This window comes from Muscardinus avellanarius, assembly GCF_963383645.1.
Source record: "Muscardinus avellanarius genome assembly, chromosome: 8".
Taxonomy (NCBI): Eukaryota; Metazoa; Chordata; class Mammalia; order Rodentia; family Gliridae; genus Muscardinus; species Muscardinus avellanarius.
In genome coordinates this window covers 55,766,414-55,791,712 of record NC_137794.1, presented here as the reverse complement: position 1 = coordinate 55,791,712, position 25,299 = coordinate 55,766,414, and the positions used below count along the sequence as shown (strand labels likewise).

Genomic DNA, 25,299 nt, shown 5'->3' with positions numbered 1-25,299 from the left:
GAGGCAGAGACAGGAGGATCGCGCAGGTTTGAAGCCAGCCACGCGAGCTGGCTTAGGAGACCCTGTTTTCAAATAAAAAAATAAAAGTAGGTCTGGGAGTGTAGCCCGGAAGTAGAAGGGCTTCCAGGAACCCCAGTACCACTAAATTAATTAATTAATTAATAGACAAATAAATAAATAAATATTAAAAAACAGACGAAAATACAGGGCTGATGGTATAGCTCAAAGGTACAATGCCCCTGGGTTCCATCCCTGGTACTGGAAAAAAAAAAGGTAATTAATAGACACAAAATGATAACAGTGGTTATAGCTGAATAGTATAGTTATTGACAATTATCTTTCCACTATAATACTTCTTCATATTTTCAAAATATGCTACAAAGCATTACTTTGCAACTCACCTCCCCACTCCACCCCACCCACCTCATATACACACAGAATGTTTAAAACTGCAAAGAGATTCTTTCTGCAGTTTTTAACTTTATGCCTCTGACGATTACCAGTGGTCCTGAAATACACATTCTCCACATCTTCTATAAGACTTGACCCTAATATTTTCAGCTGGGCACTTTTCCTATAACGTACTCAACTTCCAGCTACCTGCACACTGAGTGGGAGGTGTCCACCCTGCTGTTGGGAAAATGAATGAGGGCACTAAAGCACTATGATTATTTAATTCCATCAAGGGATTTAAGTGAAATATTAAAACAAAACCTACAGGTGAAATTGAAACAGACATGTCTTGATTACTCTCAGGAAGAGAAACAATCAAGGGTTTTGTTAAGTTTTCCTATATATTTCAAAATGTAATTGACCTTGTTTTAGAAAATTTTTCACATTTTATGGAAGCTTTGTTTATATCTTGACTGCCAAATACAGTATTATTCTGGCACACCTGGAAGCAACATGAACCTCAGAGGGCTTCACATCTACCCTACCAACCCTGAACTGCCCAATCTAGACAGAGAAAAAAGTAAACATCAATCTTGTTTTCTTTTAGGGTTTGATTGTGAAGGAAGATGGGTGATATATCACTGGATCTACATCCTAACAGATATTGTATATAAACACTTAAAATAATTTGGACAATTTTTCTCTAAAAATATTGTATATGATACTCTATATGATAAACATATTGTATATGACATATACAATGCCATATACAAAATACAGAAGAAATACATTAATACCATCACTATAGTGAGACTAGAGGCTCAGCTGAGAACGTCTGGTGCCAGGGACAGTAGAGAGAAGGAGCTCAAAAGGTTCAGCCATTCTAATCTGATGTCAAGAACAGAACATCTGAGTGAAGTCCTCAGAGGATCACAAGTCTTAGAGACATGCAAACAACAAGCTTTAGAAATCCACTGTGGAAGCAGCCAGATGCCTTCCTTCATGACAGAATAATTATTTACACATTCTTGTGTTCACTTGCTACATTGTTCTGCAATTTTCTCTTACATGACTACTTAAACCTGTAAAACTATAATACCCTTGATGCAAAAGCCAGTTCATTTTACTTTCAAATTTTTAGGGCCCTAGTGCCAAGCCCAGTAGCTGGCCCATGGTAAGCATTTAAACATTTGTTAAATGAATTGCCTTAAAATGAATATAATAAGTTAGATTATTGGTCGCTTGTAAAAATACAGAGATGAAAATATCACAGACTTCTGTTTCTAATAGTATAAACTCTAAACATTAGAGACTAATACTCTCCAAATAAGAATATATATTGAGAAGTTATATCAAATTAAATGTGAATGTCTTCAAGTAAAAGTCAGTAAGATGATTATTTAATTCCAACAAGGAATTTAAGTGAAATATTAAAACAGAACCTAAAGGTGGAATTGAAACAGATATGTCTTGATTACTCTCAGGAAAAGAAACAATCAGGGTATTGTTAAGTTTTCCTGTATATTTCAAAATGTAATTGACCTTATTTTAGAAAAATTTTCATATTTTATGGAAGCTTTATTTATATCTTAACTGCCAAATATAATATTATTCCAATAGCTAAAGAATTAGACAAGACACCAATGCTAAATAAATATTTGGTGATTTGAATGATAATTTAAGTTGAAACAAATTCAAAATTAAGTTAATTTGATTCTTTTAGCGTCTTTTTCACAGCCTAACATAAAATATTACCATATTGGTGGTAAATAAATTTGGCTTTATCTTTCTTGAAAACTAACAATGGAGAGAGATACAGAGAAAGAAATGGACGGTCAGAAGAGAGTCTACTTACATTGAATAGATTTATTTTTATTGACATAGTTTTTTATATTCAAATTTATTGACCTTATACAAAATATAGGAAATTGCTAAAAAAATTTAAGAGTTGAGATTCTCTCCACAAATCATTTACGAAACACAGTCCTTTGATATTTTAGGTAAGATTCTATTCTTGTTTATATTAAAAATGTTAATATAGTCTAGTTACCCATTTGGAAATAACATGTAGGAAATGCAAAGAACCTTAGGAAATTTACTTAAATTAACATTTTCTTGTGGTTATTAAATTTCATAAAATAAGGGGTTTTGCCTACAAATAATAAATGAATATTCTTACATAAATGTTAATTCATTAACTTTTATTATCTATCCTGAAAACTCCTCTCACATACTATATATGTTTATTATATATATATATATATATATATATATATATATATATATATGTCTATATATATGTATATATAGAGAGACATATTTATAATGTCCTACACCAATAGAAAGGTCAAAAGTATAGTATTTTATAAAATTGGATGAATATTTATGAATAAAACCTACTATGAAATTCATGTAATGTAAATGCTATAGTTTGTTTTTCAGGGAACTGCGCGCCACAGGATATATTTTCTTGAAATTAGATATTTACTGCTCTCAATTGCTAAATTCTCTATGAACTATTCATTATTATAAGAAATTAAAATTTTCCTACATATATAGCTAACCATACATGAGCCTAAGTGAGAAAATGTATAAGGAATAGTAAAGTTAACTGGGTTAGTTTCTTTAATGTTTACGTAAAATTAGCATTGGCATATGATTATGATTTTATTACATTAAGACTATCTAACCAATCTGTAGTCACACTTGTTTTTCATTGTAATGTCAATAATATATCTCCTATACTCAATTTTGTGTAAAATTCTCACAGATGGCAAATTTAATTATAGGAACATACTTAATGAACATATGTGTCTTATCCAGTAGGCAGTCAATATAGAAAACACTTATCAATAATTTGGAAAAATCAATATTTTAATACTAAGGCAGTATGTATAATTATTGAGAATATCTACCTGAAACAATGTATAAGCATTTGAATTTAATTCCAAATATAATGTCCAAATTTCATTTGTCAGAACCATCACTTAATATTGTTTCTAGGAAATACAGTCACATTAATGGGAATGGGCACAGCAATGGTATTGTCCAGTGGAGCTCTAATGATTACTACCTAGGCTGGAAACTGTTTTCACCTGAAATACTAGGCCACTAACATGTATTTATGGCAACTGAAAACAAGAGCTGGAATTTTTTTTCTGATCAAGTTTAAGAAAACAAAATTTTGAAATGATCTTCTGGGGGCTCTTTTGGTGTGAAGTTGTAAAAAAGGAAAGGTCCCACAATCATATATCATCTTAGACAATTATTTATAAAACAACACTTGTGTGAGCTCCCTTTGGGCTATAGGATTGTCTACGTGAGTATGAATGTACTATAAATGTTTTGGTTTTTAAAAGGCCAGACTTTTAGTGTTGTGCTGATAGCCCAACAGGGTCTGTTCTAGGAGGAATGATGAAATATCCAAACCCCAACTATAACCTGCACAATTTACTCACTGTTTTGCATAATCTGGTCAAGACAATCCAATGCCCATTCAAAATGCTGATGTATATAGCCATTATAAGTCCAGAAAATATAAATTAAAAAACCAAAACACTCTTTAGAACTATCTAGTTCAATGACTTAGTTTCAACTTGCTTGAGAGTTTTGTTTCATTTTGCTTCTTTTTAAGAACAGCTACTTATAAATTAAAAAATAAAAGTATCAAGACCCACCTCATAGGATTATGCAGTTGTCTTAAAATACTTAGACAAAAATTCAACTAAGGAAATAAATTACCTGTATGAAAACTATAAAACATTGATAAAAATACACAAATACATAGGAAAATTTACCATGATTATAGAAAAGGAACACCTTTTACATCGCAGACTATCTTTAAGGACCAGAAACTTAAATTATTTAAGGTTTTTTTCCATTCTGATTTGCAATAAAGTTTGAAAAAAATGATGATCTAATTCTGTACTCAAGGTTTGGATTTATTTGCCTAATTATAACTGACCTTCTGGAAGAGGCAAAAACTCAATTTATATTTCAAAATATAGTTTATTGTAGAGGGCAAAAGGAAGAGAAATGAATCTTAGCTGAGGATAAATGTTTAAAACACTGCCTCTACTTTCCAAGAAGTTTCCAGAAGGACTGACCAGAATTCTCAGGGAAAAAAAACTAAATAAGAAACTGTTCTGATTTCATGCACTGGAAACAAGAATTTACAATTATTCATCACACATTCTAATATCGGTTGCGATCTGTATCAGGCTGTTTGGGGGAAGAGAGTGAGGGATAGGAAGGGAGAAAAGAGAGAAGAGGACCTATGCTCTTCCCAAATGATTGCATCGAATCAGAAAATCTACGGGAACATAAAAAAAAGTATTAGACTTAAAATACAATTTCGTATTTGGAAAATAATTTTGTAAAAAATGTAAGAATATGAAATATATTATAAAAATTTTCTGGTCATTGAGGATATTAAGATTCTAAATAATTATGAAATTGTTGCAAATTAGAAGGGAAATAAACCTTAAATAATTTAAGTTTCTGATCCTTAAAGATAGTCTGCTATTTAAAAGGTGTTCCTTTTCTATAAACATGGTACATTTTCCTATGTATTTGTGTATTTTTATCAATGTTTTATAGTTTTCATACAGATAATTTATTTCCTTAGTTGAATTTTTGTCTAAGTATTTTAAGACAACTGCATAATCCTATGAGGTGGGTCTTGATACTTTTATTTTTTAATTTATAAGTAGCTGTTTTAAAAAGAAGCAAAATGAAACAAAACTCTCAAGCAAGTTGAAACTAAGTCATTGAACTAGATAGTTCTAAAGAGTGTGTTGGCTTTTTAATTTATATTTTCTGGACTTAGACTATATTTAGAGAATATTTTTCAACCAGCAAACTGCCTCTCCTCCACCCACATCTTTGAAAATTTCATAATTATTTAGAATCTTAATATCCTCAGTGACCAGAAAATTTTTATAATATACTTCATATTCTTATATTTTTTACAAAATTATTTTCCAACTACAAAATTGTATTATAAGTCTAATACTTTTTTATATGTTCCCCTAGATTTTCTGATGTGATGCAATCATTTGGGAAGAGCATAGGTCCTCTTCTCTCTTCTCTCCCTTCCTATCCCAATGGTAAGGTTGGTGGTCGAGGACAGCACCATAGTCTGTTCTACCTTAAAGATTAAGCCCCAGAAGGACTGTGTAGGACAGCTCCTTCATAAAGAAGCCAATATAACCATAGAAAAGTTCTGCTTATCATCTCAAGCAATTGTAGCATATCTGAGTGTTTGTGAAACTTTCCTGAATCAATGCAGATGCCCCAAATACAGTAACTGGCATGTGTTTAAATACTGAATAATAACTCAAAGCTCATTATATGCAGATGGATGAAGGAAAGAGTATATATAAAATGAGGTACACCTTTTCAAGAAATGTATACATAAACTAGAACTGTGCATTTTTGTAAAAGTGAAAAATCTAAATCCACAGCACTTGGCATGACTTATTTGCTCATTACTTTTGCCTTTAGGTTTTTTTTTATTTACCTATTTTCTGAATATTTGAGAAGGCCAATTATAGTACTGATATTGTTTAAAGAAGAAAAAAGAAATGATAGACTTGCTCTTCCATAGAACTACTCAATCAAAAGAAAGTTTGTTGAAACCCTTATCAACTGTGTATAATACCTTCAGATATACTTCAAGGAAGATTATTCAAGAGTACCTTAGAATAGCAGATTGTTTGCATACAGTTTAGGAAATTGGCATGGTGTCACATGCCTCTAAACCCAACTACTGGAGAGGCTGAGGCAAGAGTATCAATAGTTCAAGGCCAGCCTGGGCAATCTGGTAAGACCCTGTCCAAAATAAAAAATTAAGGAGGCTGAGACAGAAGGAGCACAGGTTTGAGGCCAGCCTCAGCAATTCAGCAAGATCCTGTTTCAAAATAAAAATACAAAAAGGGCTGAATGTGTAGCTCAGAAGTGGAATGTCCCTGGGCACCAAAAACAGAAAGAGAAGGAAGAGGAGGAGGAGGAAGAGGAGGAGGACAGGGAGGAGGAGGGGGATGAGGAGGACCAAGAGGACAAGGAGGAGGAGAAGAAAAAATAAATAAATAAAATGTTTATAATGAATATTACTTTACTCCAAACATACACAGTAAATAGACAACTATCATTTCAACTCCAAAAGAAGTTTTCTGCCAATAAGTATTCATTCCAAAATTATTCTTGGAAGTTAAACAGATGGCAACTAATATTTATTCTTCAGAAAAAGAAGTCAAGGGCTAGTGAGTTTTTTTTATAACTATAAATTTATAACTACCATATGACCAAATCAAGGATAAAAATCTATGGCTCTACTAAATTCAGGGTCTGGGGGCCTAAGCTCACCTAGAATTAGAAAATATTACTAATAATGAATCCATCGTTCTTAAATTTTTTATTTTAAATTGTGATTGAAATTTTTATTATATAAGATAAAATATCATGTATAATTATTAACTGTATATACAAATATACATACAATGTTTAAAGCATCACCACTATCTTGGAACATGGCACAACACTTTAAAAATTCCTTGGAGGAATTTATTGTATCCCTTAAAGAAGCAAATGATACTTTTAAAATGTCCTCCAATGGATTTCCCTTGAAATTAACTGACACCTTTCCCTAATCATTTGATCTGGCTATGTGCTAACAAACATTCCTTTATTTTCTTTTACAATTTTCCTTAGAAAATATCTAAGCAATAGTTAAACTTGATTGAACCCTGGGGTGCCCAGACACTTGGACAATCCTTCTGGGTGTTTCTGTGAGGGTGCTTCTGAATGAAATCAGCATATGAATCACAGACTGAGGAAGCAGATTGCTCTCCATAATGTAGGTTCTGTTTCTGTGGAGATCATGACTAATACAATCTGTAATCTCAGGTCAAAAACATCTTTCTTCATTGCTTGGGATCAGACCCAAGGCCTTGTGGATGCTAGGCAAGTGCTCTACTACTGAGTCATAATTCCAGCTCCCAACAACTTCTGGAAGGTTTCAGTGATCAGGAATTTGGGTGGGTAGAACCTCTGCTTCCATTTCAGTAATATAGTAAAAGAACCTCCACTTGTTCTTCATACATATAAGCAACAGACTACAAAAATCACTTGGGTGCTTGCTGCAGACCAATAGGTTTTCTATTTCTTTTTTTTTTTTTTTTTCCAGTACTGAAGATTGAACCCAGGGGCATATTACCTCTGAGCTACATCCCCAGCCCGATTGTATTCTTTATTTTGAAACAGGGTCTCACTAAGCTGTGGAGGGCCTCACTGAATAGCTAAGGCTGGTTGCGAACCCGGATCCTCCTGTCTCAACCTCCCAAGTACTGGAATTACAAATGTGTGCCACCATGCCTAGCAGACCAATAGTTTTTTAGAGGCCACAGAAGTTCTAATCCTGCAATCTAAGTATTAAAGCTCTACAAAATTGAAGCTTCATGTATGCCCACAAAGAGCTGGCCTATTTACTGTCCCAAAGTTCACCTTCTTGATTTATGCCTAAGTTCTTTTCCTGGTGCTGAGTCTTTCACTAATGACACATTTTCTCCTCCCCCTTCCTATCACACAGATTTTTCAGGCATCAGCCAGTTTCATCTTTCCTATAAAAATTCAAGCCCATAATAATCTCTTTTAAGGAACAATCATATGCATTTTCTATATCATGTAACAGGTATTTAATATGAATCTTTTGTCTTTAATTTTAGTAAAGTTTCCTTGAGGTCAGAAGTTGGATCTTACATTATTTTCCAAATGCTTGACACAAAATAAGTACCCAATTAATTTTGTTTTATTTTTTTGCTGGTCTGGGGCTGGAACCCAGAGGCATTTGACCTTCGAGCTACACCCCCTGCCCGATTTCTTATTCTTAATTTTGAAACAGGGTCTCACTGAGTTGCAGAGGGCCTCACTAAATAGCTGAAGCTGTCTGCGAACTGTGATCCTCCGGTCTCAGCCTCCCGGATGCTGGGATTACAAGTGTGCGCCACCACGCCCAGCTGCCAATTAATTTTTGTTGAAATAATATATTTGCAAAAGCTTAAGCCACTGGGAAAAGGAAGATGAAAGCAGGAATGGGAGAGGGATATGGAAAGAGCAGCTAAAGGAGAAAGAAAAGAAGATAACCAAGGAGATAATGTTCTATAAAAGTAAAGGTGACTGAAAGAAAGTACCCAAAGGCCCTGGAAGCAACCATAACCCATAGTTCTTCCTAAAACTGATGCAAAGTATAGGGCGTCAGAGGCTACAATTAAAAAAAAAAACAGCATTGTGAAGTGAAAAGCATCATTAGATTGTCATTCAGGATGTTCATATTTGGGTCTAAATTTGGACACCAAATAGTCATGACTCAGAACCAGCTACTAAACTGCCCTTGGCAATTCATCTCTAATCTTGGGCTACTAGACTGATGATCTCTGAAGTCCTCTTTAGTTTAGATAATATCTTATTCTGTAGTTGCCATTCATTATGAGAGGTCCCCTTTCATTTTTTTCTGGGGAAAGAGAGACCCAAATGTACTAAGAGATACGATGCATTGAATGCAGAAGTTTCAGTGAGTAAAAAAGGTGGGATCCACAAACCACAGAACGTAGAACAAATATCTGTGAGTGCACTGAGACTTCAGAAGCAGATTTCTTTAATATCTGCCTTGTTTATTTAATCATTTCTGTCAAGCAATATCCCCAGTGTGTTAGGTGAAGAACTCAGAATGAGACTGAGCTGAAGACCAAAATGGAAGCTAGATGCCACACCTTCGGAATACTTGCTTTAGTTCAAGGATAGAAAGTTAGCTGGCTGATTTGAATGGAGGTGAGCATGAACAATCTTTTTGATCAGGAAGAAAAGTCAGTGAAAGCAGATCATTGACATGTAAAGTAATCACATATGTTCAAGGATTAGCACAAATATAAGCAAAAAGATCAGTTTCCAAAGCACTGAGGTGCCTGACAATAAGTCTAGGAAAGATCTTGCATCAAATGTCCTTAAGCCTCTCTCTTTTCTCAGCCTCCCGTTCACTTAAGTACCAATCACCAAGCACTCCCTTGCACTCCCTTAGGCACCCAGTGTTCTCTTTGGTATCTAAGCATCTCTATCACAGATGCAATCTGTTGATCTAATAAACTCGCCTTAACTCTACAGTCTTGGGATGATGTGCTCTCTTTTCCAGAATAAACTTGTCTTAAAACAAGGCCATGGGAAACAGCAAATGCTGAACCAAAAAGAAAGACTGAAAGGATTATATATTATATACATCACTAGGGAAAACAATCGGAAAGATACAACCTCCCCAGATCCTTTCAAATCTTCACACATCATCCTGCCGCATGTGATCTGACTCTACAAAATCCAGAAGAGAAGAGAAGGTTCCGATTTTAATTGAGAAAATAAAAGGTGTGAATTCATCTATGGACAGAAACCTAAAGCACTATGTGCTATATTTGAATATTGCTATCTTCAAACAGGAGCCTCAAAGCCCAAAGGCAAAAATAAAATGAAAACATTTTAAAAATCATAGAGAAAGGTTTTAAGAATCTTTCCCAGACCTCCCACTCACATTTCATGGATTACTTTTATCAGATTAGCTAATTGTCACTTTGAAAATACAAAAATATAAAATGTTTAGCCCTAAGGCTATGAGGCAAGAAAGAAATAAGTTTTACCTGTTTATAGATCAATAAGAAGAAAGAAAAGTACATGAGCTTTAGAGAATCTGCAGAAGGTGGGTGTAAACAGGCTGCCCATGTTTCCTGCTAAGTGCTTTTGGTCTGTCTGGATTAGATTTTTAAAACAATCTTCAAAATTGTATACAATTAAAATTTGGAAGATTTTCAAGCTAAACTTTGAGATTCGGTTTGTCTGGAAATATTAAAGGGACTGCCAATCCCAAGGAGCCAATTTCATATGACAAGAGACAAGTAGGCTGAATAATCTCACACAGGCTAAAACTTGACTTTCACCTTGGGACTGACCGTTCCTGAGTGTTTTCAACATACAGTAAGCAACTGTGCTTTATTTGGAAAGTACACTAAGGTATTATAATCGGATTGCTAAAGTCTCTGTTAGAAGAAAGTCAAAATTACAAAGACAAAATACATCAATACTTATTATTGTATGAAACTACAGAAAGAGAACATTGCCGACTGTGCAGTTTATCTACCACAGAAAAACTTTGTTTATAAGAAGAAAAAAACTACCAATATCAAAACTTTGAAAGAAAAGTCAACTCCGGTGATGTTTTTCCTTTGCAAAAGATATTACCTTCAGTACACTGTCCCTGTTCAAAGAACTTAAAATGTCTTTTTCTTTTTAAATGAAAGAGAACTATAATTCCATTTATTAAGTCAGCTCTTAAAAATATTTCCTTATTGAAACTTGGTCCTAAACCTAGGTTCACAGTACATGATAAAGGTCTAAAGAAGGCTTATTTAACCTACATTAAATCTTGATAATGCATTAATGAGTCTTTTAAAGGGATAATTTTAATTCCCCAATCTTCAACCATAAAGACTATATAGTGCTAATCTGCCTTGCCCTTTCAATTAAACTTGTTAAGGGCGTTCTATTTAGTCAGCACCCTGAATAGGCCATTAAAATTCTTGTTCGGTAAGAGTTGTGTTCAGTGCTCTGTTGTTTTAAATTCCATTAAATCCAAATGGTCTTTATCACCCCATGACCACTGCGACTTCAATCAGCCAATTTAATTACCTTACAAAATTGTCAGCAGAAGCAGCAAAGAAAAACAGGAAGCCCTATGATGTTATCAGATTGAAACCTTCCTCTTCGGTGTTTAATCTGGACCAGTCAATAATGATGATGTGCACCTATTTCCTTCTTTTTCAGAGGCTTTTGACCTTCCCTTTCATGCTAATATTTAGTTTTTAAGATTTATTTGGAACACTTCTAATACTCTGATAAGTGTGTTACAAATTGAAAGCCCTCAAAAGATAAAACCTCACCACCCAAGTGAAAAGCAATCAACACTTAAATTTCAATATATCATACCCATGCATCTGAGCTCCGCATAACCCCAGCAACTGTGCATACAATAGACTAATGGTTTACATACATTGCATTTTAAAGAAAGTGAACTACTTTTGACTCTGATGTGCAAAAATGAGCATTGGCAACGTCCATGAAATCCATGTAAACGAGGCTATAGAAACACAGTAAAGTTCTAAACAGAAGAAGAAAAGAAAGCAATTTCGCTCACATGAACTTTACATTTCGACCACCAAAGAGCAAAGTATTCTCTTTATCAGAAATTATGATAACTAAATGGCAGAGAAGATTATGTCATCACGTGGGAGACAACACTTTATTTTATGGTGAATAGACTTGAAAAGGCTCTGATAATCAATGATAAGTTCTCATTTGATCCTTGGTATTTTCCTCCTTTGTGTGAGAGCAATTCACATTAACTATCCTGTGCTGAGTAAATGTTGAAACAGTGTCATCTGAGAATTCAGGGAATGAACACACTATAATGATCACTTGCATTAAACCAAAAGGCAAAACTGGTCTGAAGAAATGTCTACTGACATATAAACCATAGTTGTCTCAGAAAGACAACCTTACAGAGCCAGAAAACATGTTGTTTCTTGTGCCTGGGTGGAGGAATGTTATTTCTATAGGGCTAAATGATTGTTTTTCAAAGTCATTTTTTAAAAATGATTGTACTTCCATTGATGGATCACGTTAAGTTGTTCTGAAAAGCTTAAAGAATAAAGGATAACGTATGAGAAGAAACTGAGTTTTTCTTTTCTTTTCTTTTCTTTTTTAAGTGTGCCTGTTGTGTTGGCGATTCTTGGAAACACTTCTCTCTCTGGCTCTCCAGAGCTCAGCTGAGCAGGTGTTCTGGTTTTATCTGTTACAGACAGCCTCTCTCACTCCCCCACCCCTGCCTCCCAAGAGTCAGTTTGCCTGCTTCCAGATGTAAGGCCACGCCTCCCTCACGCCCACTTCACCTCCCAAAGGAAGAAAAATCTCTTTCAAAGAACTTGTAGAGAGTGGCAGCTTTCAAGCTCAGTAGATTCATGAACATTCCTCGATGGTGCAGTACATCTGTTACCAATTATTATTATATCTGGGAGCACATGGGAAGAATAGGGGAGTTTCCATAGGAATGCTTTCAGCTGCTTCTCATGTCCTGGGTTTTATCTTGTGGTTTGCCCCTGGGCTGGTTGGCTGCCTTCACTTTGGGCGTGTGTGTACAGGGAGGTGACAGCGCATTTGACCATGGGCAGGTGGCCAGTGTGCAGTACTACAGAGATCAGAGCACTTCTCCCAGATTCAAAAGCCTTTTAAGAAAGGCTTAAGAGAAAAGTTAGGTCGCGACATCAGGAGGTAACAAAATGGCCTACCATAAGCCTGCTTTTATAGGGGAAAGGACTATCTTGGACAAGCTACCCAGGAATTTTAAAGTTTTGATGTCTTTGCACCTGGCATCTTAAATTCCAATCATATCTAGATTTTGAATGATAATCTGACATCAAAGATCAGAAACAGTAGTGGTTTGAGAGTGAAGATTTGGCTTCAACAAGCAAAATCCCCCAGACTGAACCAGAGACCAACTTAACCGACTTTGGCTTCCACCAGGCCTAGGTTAGGAGCTGAACCAGAATCCAGAAGAGAAGGACCACTAAAGTAACAGAAGAAGAAATGTTCAGGCCAAAGTGTGGGAGGGAAATTGAGGGTCACACCTACAGAACCAAAGGATCTACCCTCCCTCCATCCCTTCCACCAGCCTCGGTAAGCTCCTGCAGAGAAACAAAGGTGTCTTGTGTACATAAGGCTGGGGCACTTGGGAGCCTGGTGCTCCCTGGACTCCAGGACCTGCCTGGGTGAGTCGCAGGTTCAGCACCCAGAAAAGCCGCTGAGAACCTGACTTGACCTAGGGCAGACAAGCTAAAGAGCACTTTGCCTCTCCAGAGCACACCTGCAAGGTGGGCAGCCGGGGGAATCTACTTTGGGAGAAGCCGAGAAGCGCAGGCACAGTATTTAAGAAAAGAAAACCGCCCCAACCCAAGGCAAAAAGCCCACCCCTCGGCCTGCTGGTCCGGAGGCGACTCTGGCCATCCCTCTCATCACTTTCACCCCTGCTCAAGGCTTCCTTAGAGCTTTGGGACAGTGCTCCGGAATGGGCGCTCCGAAGATATTTGCAGAGCTGCTGCGGAGGAGCCGGTCGGAGTGAGCAGCCTAGCAGGAGTCAGGCCTGGGGCTGGACAGAGGTGCCGCGATGGCAACTGGAAAGTTTTCTTGGGTATTAGAGAGGGGACACTCGGGCAAAGCCTGAAGCTTCCTTCGCGAGGCTGCATTTGCTAGGGGTGTGTGTGTGTGTGTGTGTGTGTGTGACAGAGAGAGAGAGAGAGAGAGAGAGAGAGAGAGAGAGAGAGAGAGAGAGAGAGAGAGAGAGAGAGAGAGAGAGAGAGAGAGAGAGAGAGAGAGAGAGAGAGAGAGAGAGAGAAGCGTGCCACGGAAGGCAGAGGAGCTGGGGGAGGGAGGAGAGCGATTGCGCACACGGAGGATGGGCACCCGGAGGGAAGGGGCTCCACAAGGGTCAGCAAGCTGAATCGCTAGCCCTGGTTGGAAGAGGCCGGTTCAGGTTACAGTTCTATTGGGAACGGCGGGAAGGAGAGGGCCGAGCTCAGGTGGGTATATTTCAACTACCTACGGAGAGGGGTGGCCGCGGGGGCAGGGCTTCTCTCGGTTTCCACAGCGCTGCTGTAGAAGCACCCACTAGGTGCCTGGCCTTCCCCGGGCTGAGGATGGAGGGGCACTCTCTGCTGCCTCCCCTGGGAAGGTGGTGGCTCCGCCAGCAAGCCTTTCCCCTCAGCCCTTGGGCAGCTGCTCTACTGGCAACTCCAGCCCTTTCCCTTCCAAGGCATGGGGCCAGGCATGAGGCACTGGTTCGATTTTAAAGCCAAAGTTGAAAATCATCATTCTCGAGAGTGAGTAACCAACCATCGTGTCCACTCAGAACACGTCCCTTCCCCGAAGAAAATAAAACTACCACCACTGCATCAAAATAGTTCCAACAGGGAAACGTTCCAATGATTACAATGTGCAGTTCTTCCCCACAACTCAAGTCAGATACCGGGGACAATGGATCTCCACGTGGAAGATGTTTGAAGTTAAGGTTGAAAATACGAGGTTATTTAGAAACTGGGCTGTTGGTTTAGGGCATCAAGGGATAAGTTTGGAGGTCTTTGCCTACTACCCTGTTTCTTAAGGATATTCTTAGTAAGAGTTGGTCTAGGAAAACGTATTTTTGTGTATGTGTCAGCTCTTTTGGAAAGCTGCTACACACTCTGCTACTGTCGCCAAGATTTTTAATATGAAGATATGAAATGATCAGCGAATGTAACAATCTAATGATTCAGCAAATATTATGCTGTGAAACCAGAGCAGCAATAATTAAATCTTTACAGTACTGGTGGCAGTTTCTTGGGTCCAAGACTTTCCCCACCCAGTCCCCAAACACATTTACTAATAGCCACTCATTCATAAACACACATCAGAAGACGGCTCAGATTTCCACATGAATATATTGAAATATTCAAAATATTGGTAAACACCATTAAAGGGTAGCACTTACTATTCTGCTTGAAACAAAACTGCTGAACACACACACACACACACACACACACACACACACACACACACATTATATATCCAGTAATATAGGGATCTGTTAAATCCTGTCCAAAAAAAAGATTCCTGTGGATGCTGGTTGCTAAGAGCAACATAAGTACCACCAGCTAGAGACAAGAGGAAAGCAGAAAAACTACTATAGTAGGAATCCAGCTATAACCTTTATCTTTTGTCATTACCAGCCTTAACAACTGGTATCTATGTGTGCATATGTTGGGGGATGACCCCTTTTTAAAATATTGTGAAAGCATCCCTTCTTTATTTCCACAAAGCCTGCATGAGAAAGTGAACTTATCAGTAGAGAAAAAAAAAAAAACTTGGAAAAATAGAAGATGCTGTTGGTGTTACAAAAGATGCAAGCAATCGCTCTTTGTTTTAAATTGGACTGAATAACTTAATGCATCCACATTTATCTCAAGAACATGCTCTCAGGATTATATGGTTTCCTGCACTCCGTGGTCTAAATCCACTTCAGCTGACAAAAGAGATGCCTACAGAGAGAGCATTTAGCCTTGCTGGCTTTCTCCTCTCTTGCCCCCACCACCTTAGGAAACTTTTCTTAACTAGTTCTGCTTCTACTAAAACTCCATTGGCCAAAGAGAGCACCGAGCCTTCTGTCCTCTCCGTTTTATTTCCTCCAAGCCAACCTCCTGACCAGAGATTGCATTGGAGTCCCACGTTCTGGTTTTCCTTTAATCTCCAAGGAAACCTTGATTCTTAGAAAAGCAGGAAGTTCTCCTGAAATGTTACTGTCTCCGATCTTTAATCATGCCAGAGTGAAATAAAGATGCAGACTTAGACCCCCATGCATAACTTCCTTCCTCTCTGCTCCCGCTTAGTACTATACATCATTTATTAGCCCAGGACTCTCAGAGAAAAAGCTGTGAACCCGGAACTCAGCAAGTTAAAAAACAAAAACAAACCGAAAGCCCTCTTACCAAGATGCTTTTTCACTCCGGCTGAGCAGAGCCCTCCCCTTATTAAGTAAAGCCCTACATTTTGCAAGACTTTTTAAAGCTCTACCCTCCCCCACCCCCGTAAAGGCACCGAGAACTGAAAAGTCAAATTAGATGAGCCAAAAAGGCTTTCGGGGAGTGTGGGAGGGGGGAGACAAAAATCAAAAGGGCTAGCGTCTTTGGCGTGCGCGTGAGAACTTGGTCCAGGCGGAAGTGGCCCCACTCAACTCATCGGAGTTACCAGGTGTTAACTCATCAGCTCCGCCAGCTGAGAGGCTTGATCCAGGCTCTGGCGCTCACTTGCACTCGGACCACGCAGCCCTACAAGCCGGGGAAGCTCCGGGGAGACCCGCGGACAGGGAGGCTGGAGCTGCCCCAGCGTCCTCAGCATCTCTGAGGCTGGCTACCGTGGAGAGGAGACGCAGAGCCCACTACCACGAGCTGGCATTCCCGACCGTCACCCTCCCGCAAAAATAGAGAGAGGGGAAAATAAATGAAAGCTCAGGGGCTTCTTTAAAAGCCGGGAGGCAGCGGTGCCGTGAGCAAGTCAGGAAGCTGCGAGCCCACCCGAGGGAGGCAGCGCGAACGTGTTTACATCCGGCTGCCTGGGCGCAGGATCCTAGGCGATGGGGAGGGATGGAGGTTCTTACCAAATCTTAACACATGTGTGGTTCCTTGAGAATATCCAATCCACAGTAAACAGAGCAGGAGTTTAATGGAGTGCCTGAAGACTAGATTACTTAGAACCGGGGAAATAATCTTCATGGTGTTTCTGTGTCTTCGCGCGCGGCACCCACTTCCCCGATCTAGCGTTAGGCTCCCGGTTCGGGCAGGAATGAGGATGCTGGAGTGGCGGCCGCAGACGCGATCACGGCATGGTCACAGACAGAGGAAGGAGTCTCCGCTTCCCAAGCCCATTAGCAATCGCCGCGTGTTCTCCACTCACTGCGCCAAGGAGCAACCTTTCACTGCAAGGGATGGTGGGACATCCATGTTAGTCGCGGAGCATCCGGGAGAAATCCAGCACGCACACCCACAATGTCCGGCCGCGGGAGCCTGGGGAGCGAGAGAGCAGGAGAATCAGGAGGAGGTCCAGCCCTGGAAACCCACGAGGTGTCGATAGCTACTCAGCCCCAGCACAAAAGGCGCTTTGCTCCTAAGGGTTTTGCCAGGCCCTGTTCTACTGCACTGCTGCACAGCTTCTGACGTGAAGCCAAGATTAAGTGAGAAAAATTGAGATCGCTGCTCGCTCGTGAAGGCTCCCTGCCAGTGAGCTTCCCAACATGTATTATGCAACCCATCTGATAGCCCGCCTTGAGTTGCTAAAAAAAAAGAAGTCGGATTTATTTACTTGAGACAAATTGCTTTGATTTTCAATAAGACTATGCTAAGAGTGACCAGTATCCACAAGCAGACCTCCTCTGAAACAATCAACTGAGGAATTTAATAAATGACTAGCTAAGACAAAGTCACTTTGCCTACCAACTATAGAAGGGGAAATGTTTTGAGACAGAAGACTCTAACTTGTGATTAGGTCGAAAGAGAGTTTTACTTATACTTTAGGATTCTAACTAGGAGTGAATAGGGTGGAGTGCTGTTGAAGAGGTAAATGTCTTTAAAAACTTGAGTGGAGCATTCCTTGATTACTGCCCAGGAGTAAGGAGAAAATTTTTCAAGTGGAGTTTTAAGGGGGAAATACTGAATGAAAATGATGAAATTATATTTTCTCACCCATAAAAAATAATAATGCATCTATAACAAACAATGATGTTTCAACTGATACAGCACACTCAAGAGGCTTTTTATACCCACATTTACTTGCATTTTTTTGTTTCTTGAGTATTTTTCTTAAAAGGTAGAATATAAGATTAATATTGAGTAACACTAAGTGCCATAACTTTGTCTAAAAGACCTTTTCATTTGCTAGTTTCCTGGTAGAGATATATTTAGATTCTCCTTGGGCTTTCATAAGTAGCAATTTATCCAAGAAAAGATGTACAGAAATAGATTTTAAGATAAAAATATGTTTTTATTGCAGATATAGATAATATGCTGTTCATAGATTTAAAAAACCAATGCAAGTATTTTACATCACTAAGTAAAACTAACATGGACAACAATAAATATATCAATGTTAACGTTTTTAACTGATTAAGCACCACAAAAGGCAAACTGTTGAATTTCCATTTTACAATTAAGCTTTTTCATAATCTACTAACAAGACATAGGTTAAACCTTATGCAAATAATAAGATTATATCTTATTTGAAGACTAATTTTAAATATTAATTATTACTATTTTCAGTCTTGTTTTTTCCAAATAGCAAGAAAACATTGAAATGTATTCATTCCATCATAGTAATTTTTCAATCTATATTTTCTTAAGATATCATAAAATGCTGAGTTGAAAAGAAATCTACATTTTGCAAAGGCACTAAGTGGCATTGATTTTTTTAAGATGGAGGCATAACTGCAGTGTCAAAAATAAGTATCATGAATGGCTAGTTCTGCAGTCTAGCAGGCAATTCAATCAAATAATTCGACCATTTGAGCACTTTAAAAGGAACACCTAGTGGTAGAACCGAGGGTATCTAGCGACTCCTTCAGTCCGTGTTTAAAATATCTCTTGTAAAACGTATACAGCCCAACATGTTCTGTCTTGTATTTGCTGTCTTGTTTATTCCATTCTACTTGTTCATTTTCTTTTTGATGCTAGCAGAGGCAATAATGACATCCAGAGCAAAAATAAGTATTCTTAGTATTTTCATTTCCTTCAAATAATTGATATTTACTACCTGAAAATATCATGTTCTATTGTGGCTAATCAAGACTGCAATTTCTGCAGTGTAGCTGGCATTTAGTGGAATCTCAGAAACAAAATGTACTCTAACTCCTTGTTCATGTATTCTGTTAACATAATGGTATTTGTCATAACAGTTGTAACATTTACTTAAAACTAGCACTCCAAACTAGCTTGTGGGGGTTATTTGTTGGATGTCTAGTTGGAAAAGTAAAAAAAAAAAAAACAGCCTTCCAGAATCACAAAGTTCATACAGAATAAACAGTAAAAAAAAAAAAAAAAATGACTAGCATGAATTTTTTTCTTACTCATAATTGGTCCCTAAAGAACCAATTTTGCACATCTGCTAAATTAGGTTCATTTGCATCCATCAACTAAGTTAAAAAGCTTTAACACAGCAGACAGCAACTCCACCTGTCCAATTGAACTTCTGCAAGACTGGCGACGACCTTTCTTCAGGACCGCGGACAGCGCTTCGAACATAGATTTATTCCGGAGTTGTCATTGAAAGTAATACAGTGAATGGGTAATAGGCCATTTGAAGTGACAGTTTGCATATTTCTATTATGCAAAGTCAAATAATTTGAATTACTGTAGAATATGCTGTCAAGAGGACAATATTGTCACCTGTGTTGTGTGTATATTTTAGTGTGAATAACTGTCTTGCTATCATCCCTTTCCAGGGCTTACTAGTACAAAAGCCACTCACAATCACTGTGCAATCCCTCATAAGCACTAAACCACGTTTTCCTCAGTACAAAATAAATGTCTGAAAGACTATAAAGAATTCAGGATACTGAAGCATGCTGTCAATAGTCAGTGGCTAAAGACATTTCTAAAATGTACAATTAGCTACTATTTTCAATTCCCCACCTCCGAATTTCAATCTGTTATGAGAGTAATCAGATTAATGCACATTTTTTATCATTAAACTTCACTCACTCCCCAGGATGACAACAACAAAACCCACTAAATTTACCACCACAATACAATAAAAAGATTTGGCATTGTAGGAAATGCCTTATTATATAAAAATTGTGAAGTTATTACAAGTGGCAGAATAAGCATAGTTTTGAGGTTATATAAAGGATTAATAAAGTTATTATATAGTATTTCACTGAACAGATTTAACTCCTTTTTATAAAAGGGGGGGCGGTTCTGTAATTTGCTTCCTTTTAAAGGAGAAAAAAACTACTGCAATTGAATGACAAATGATCATTTATATTTAGTAATAGTGACATCTACATACTTTACTCTATGGTCTCATTAGATTTATTGTCATTTTAACCACCTGGCAACTTTTATTTCTAGAAACCAGAATTCTCTAGGTTCCAAGGTCAAAACAGAGATGAAAAATGGCAAACATACACATATGTGCATACACAGAGAGAAAATATGTCTAAGAGTAAGCCATAAAGAAATACATGACATGAAGGCTGACATGAAGAAATATCAAGCCTATAATAAATAAAAAAGAAGAAAGTACATATCACCTCCATGCAAGACTTAATACAACAGCAACAATAACAACAGGCCATTAGCTTCATCTTTCACTGTATTTTGTATTTGCTGACACTAATGACCTCTTATTCTGGGCACTATTACTTTGAAAGCAATTTTAGTTTCCTATTCTCCTGGTGAAAATGAATCTTATTCTAGTTAGCTGCCACCTGCTGGGGCATGAACAAATGTGTAATAATCCTTATAGCACAACATTTAAAAAGACAATGTGAATACCTTTTTAGCTAGAAACAGCAAATATATATCCCAGAATGAATTGGGTTTCAGAGGTGTTTCAAAGGTTCTTCCAGTCCATATCTATATTTAATTTAGTTCACATGGAACTCTTACTAAGGATTCCACTTGACTTGTCACTGAAGTCCTGCTGTTAAGTGACATTCAAGAGACCTCATCTTATAGTAACACCTAAACTATTCTTTCATGCAAGTGGCCTGTTGTATTGCAGCTTAGCTTAAATAAACAGCCTGCTCACCCATGGCATTAAAGGGGGCAGAGAACAAAGTCAGGACAGATCAGTGGAAACCACACTGTTGCATACTTGCAGTTCACTCTTCCTAACTATGAATCCTATTTCTTAAGAGTCTCAACATAGCATCAGCTGTTCCACTAACAGCCTGCTGCATTGATGATTAATGACATTTAAAATTTTTAATTAATTAATTTTTAGATGCTGAAAACTGTATCTTAGTCAGAAATTGAAGTGGAATAGATTTATGTACTCTGGACCCTTTTTAAAAAGATTCAACCTGCACAGTCTTCATTGGGGCTAAGTAACAGAAAACGAATAGGTAAGATGTGTAGAAATCACATATTTCCCCATCACCTTCCTCCTGAGCATTTCGGTTATCTTGTTTGTTTACCATATAAGTTTCTAAGGCCACTGGGAGGAAGTTGATGAGCTGCCTGGGTTGTTCCAGGAATGTGTTCTACAAAAAGTTATAAACTAGTGAGCTAAAACAAGTCAAGGTTGACTCACAATTGCACCTCTTCCAGCTACTAAGCCAAGATTCAAATCCATCACTCATCTCTTGTGAAATGGAAGTAATCATTAATCCATTAGGTACTTTCCGATGATAGAATACTTACAGTATGAAGATAGAGAAATGATAAAAAGATACTCCGTGCATTACCAAAAGGACAGGAGTGGTAGGTTAGATACATACTCCCCATTCCCTAGGTCGGAAATTATTATCTAAGAAGCCTCAGCCTCGGACCAGTTCTGTTGCTTGGTAGTTCATTTCTCTCTCTCTCTCTCTCTCTCTCTCTCTCTCTCTCTCTCTCTCTCTCCTCTCCTCTCCTCTCCTCTCCTCTCCTCTCCTCTCTCCTCTCTCCTCTCTCTCCTAAAGGTTAAAAAAATATTAGGGGATGCGGTTTGTTCAAAAGTTCTTGACGTTTATGATCCATCCCAGTGCCACTACCCGCTCCTCACCCTAATGGGATGCCCTCGGAGGAGTTTTTTTTTTTTTTTCAGAAGCTCAAATACTGTTGTCAGTTAAAACAATGTCTGCACTTCCTCAGCTCAGAACTACTGAGCAGGGTTAATGGGAGAGGAGAGTTGGGCTGAAGAGGGGAGGGCGAGCCGGCAGACCCGCAGGCAGGTCCTCAGCTTCTAGCCATCTGTCTCGATCTCTTCGCCTCGCGTGAGTCCCAGCAGCCGAGGCCACTTCCTGACACATCCACTCTTTAAATTATTTTACGCGGAGCCACTAGCATCCTTGACGGGAAACTGGCTGCGGTGAGCGGGACAAAGCCGCTCAGAGCCCATAGGTCCAGCAGGTGCCTCCAGCGCACCCGGCTCCATCGCGCCGCCGCTCGCCGTCTTCCATCTCTCCAGGCGGAAAATGCGCTTCGCCCACCCGCCGGCCTCGCGTCCTCGTGGGAAAACCCTGCGGGATGGAGCCGAGCCGAGCCCCCGCCCCGCCGGGAAGCCTTACCTTGATCTGGGGCGGGGTGGGCGGGGAGGGAGGTGGGATGGTCCTCGGAGCGGGTCGGGCGGGAAGTCCCTGGCTCCTAGACCTCGCCACGCAGCCGGCGGCGCCAGCGCGAGTGACGGCGGCGGTGGAGACGGTGACCGCGGAGCCGCGGTGGAGACGGCGAGACAGACACGCCTCCTGGCGGGGGATCCTCGCCTCCCGCTTTAAAGGCGCCGCGCTCCTTTCCCCGGCGGGTACCACAGTCCCGCCACCCGGGCAGCCCGGGCGCCGCGCCCGCCCCTGTAACTGAGCAGACCAGAGAGAAATCGGGGCGCTGCCAGGCTTGGGCTCTATGAAGCACCCCGCCCCCGTCTCTCTAGCCTGGACTTCACCCTTTCCTGGCACCCCCGCACCCCCTCCAGGCATGGGGGAAACTGGGACCGAAATGCTCAGATAGTGAGGGATGCGAAAAGCCTGAGGAATTCGCCTGGCGACGACAGGCAGAAGGAGCTCCAGCACGCTCGGTTCTGGGTCGTGGCTTTTACACTTCTCCGAAACCATAGCAACGGGAACTTCTCCGCTGCCAGGATCTGGGGAGCAGCTGGTAGTCTCCAAAGTAGCCCTTTTAGTGCAACCACCGCATTTCCCTGTGAGATGGGGGGGGGGTGTCTCGGTGTGCGCGCCCTCCCAGCCTGGCTCCTGAAGTGCACGACAAATGCGCTCCTCCTTCTCGTGCTCCGAAAGACACCAAAATCAAAGCGTCCCGCTCCCTGCCTTTGTTTCTGAGAACAAATGCAAGAAAGGAGACTTTTCCCGAGTATCTGGAGGTTGGCGGGTTGTCGCAGCAGCACATGTTTGGAGCCTTAAATCAGAAGCCTCGATCTTGAGATTCTCTAGGTCCCTGAACGCTCAACCTAACCACATTGTAAGAAACAACAACAACAAAAAAAGTTGTATTTGAGACCTGATAGCTTTTGAACCTGAGGTCACAGACTCAACGGTGGGAAAAAGAGACCTAAGAGCCCCGGACTAATGGTCAGGTAGCCGGATTCTAAGGTGGAGGTGGACTTTTTTTTAAAAGCCAGAAATGGGGACCCCTGCCTGAGTCTCCTGCAGCTCTGCCCCCAGGGAGCGATTGGTGGTGGTGTGTGCACACACCAGCCCTCTCCCCTCTAGTTTCTGGGTGATAGTGACTAGCTTCTGCAAACAATCTGGATTTCTGCTCCTCTGGGTCAGAAAAGTCAACATCTATTCAATACCTTTGCTATATTGTCCCCAGCCCTACAATATTAACTAGAGCAGAGACTTAGGGCGTTCCCCCAGAGTAAACTGGTGAATCACAAATGGAGAGAAGGTTTAAGTGAGGCTGAGAGGGAACAGTCTCTCCCACCCTCCGTGTGCTGGCCCCAGGAGACAGTTTTTAAACTGACTGTACTAGCGAAGAGCCCAGTGGGATTCGGAGCTCTGAGCTTGTGTACTCTCCACACAAGCCCAGTCCTCCCACTGTGGCACCAAATCCCTAGAAACCAGGGCCGGGAAGTATAGAGCGCTGACTCCCAGGGAGCAGTTGTCTGGGTTGGTGACTGGCTTCATCCTTTTGTTACTGCCTTTTTCCTGGAAGGCCTCCTAGAGTTCAGCCCTCATCCAACCCTGCCCCTGGTGCCTCCCTTCATACCCTTGGGCCAGCATGGGACTCAGTCTGGAAGAAACTCAGTCCCTCCAAAATCACCAGCCTCTACCTCTGGGTCACCACCTTGAGCTCCCATGGAGTGAGAGAGACCAGGGCTTAGGTTAAGGAGAGAGAAGTTAGTGGCAATGGAGAGTCCCTTAGTCCTTTAAAGATCTCCGGGTGGCTGGGAGGTTCCAGTAATTAAGCCAACAGCAGCCTTGTTGTATGGAGTAAATAAATAGTCAATGACTCCATTGTGCCTACTGGAGCGGGCAGCACAGACGAGTGACCGCCTCCAGGCGCCTGGGCTCCAGCTGCTGTGACCTGCAGCCTAATGGGCCCTCTGAAGCACAGGGAGCTGAGGCCAGGCAGGGGAAAAATGCCCTATTCAACCTAATTCCCCCATGGGAGTAATGAAGACAACTTGTCTACTAGCCAAGCACACTTTCCTTGTCATTATAGCAGCCCACCCCCCCCAACCTCAAGGAGGAGCAAAACACCTGGCATAATAGATTGGGGGAAGCCCAGGCGAAGGCTTCCAGCTCTGTGTTGTGGGACAAGGAGAATTTCTCCTTCTGCCTCAAGTGTCTTGTGTAGGGTCTGCCATGCAGTAGATGCAGAATGGAAGAAGGTAGGATCAACCTTCCACCTTCTGAAGGGCTGTTCCCAAGCCCACATTATGTCTAGAGAAGGAGAGGCTTATGGAATACCTTCCTTGTAGCACTGTGTGATCTTAGAATCTAGTTATGAATTTCTTATGGAGCAAAGGGAAAGGGCTGAGAAAAAAGCGGAACAAATCAAAATTATGCATGTTATGACAAGTTCATTTCCTCCATAGCAAAATATTATCTAGGCTCTAGTGAGAAAAGTAGACTCACAGAAGAGCATTGGACTAAACGCATCGGTTTAACCCTTCAACATGTTTCTATGCTATAAAGATATCTATTTCATATTTTAGGATTTAATAACATAAGAAATATTGTAGCCTAAGTATTTAGAACCCAATTCCCTTCCGGAGCTGCCATGAAACTTTTTTCTTTCCGTCCCCATCTTCCATATTTAGAAGTTCAGTATGTCCCTCAATTATAGTCCAATGCAAGAATTCCCTCCCCATCTTCCCTTTCTTACTTCCCAGAGTGCACTTCGTATTTCCTCTGCTCTGGGATCCTACCTCTTGAAACCCAACAGGGACCTGTCTGAGCTTCCGGGCTTACTGCTGGGATTTGTGTGTTCCTTTGGCCTTGGTTCAGTTGAACTAAATGTAGACTTGGAGGTGTTATTTTGGATCATCTCATCCCCATTACTTTCATTTTACAGGTGATAAAAATCAAAGTGAGAGAAAAGGAGTGACTTGCTCAGGATGTGGCAGGACTGAGGCTGC

General features: G+C 40.0%; 1 protein-coding gene across 3 annotated transcripts in view; it reads right to left on the bottom strand.

The window, feature by feature from the left end:
- GRIK2 (glutamate ionotropic receptor kainate type subunit 2) overlaps window positions 1–16,781 on the bottom strand; it is a gene marked incomplete at both ends in the record, with an annotated part of 700,362 nt that extends 683,581 nt beyond the window's left edge. For all 3 annotated transcript variants that reach the window (XM_080700516.1, XM_080700517.1, XM_080700518.1), the window contains one exon: window positions 16,667–16,781. In XM_080700516.1, the coding sequence (XP_080556642.1) occupies window positions 16,667–16,781 (115 nt within the window). The remainder of the gene's footprint in view (window positions 1–16,666) is intronic.
- Window positions 16,782–25,299: the final 8,518 nt, after the last annotated feature.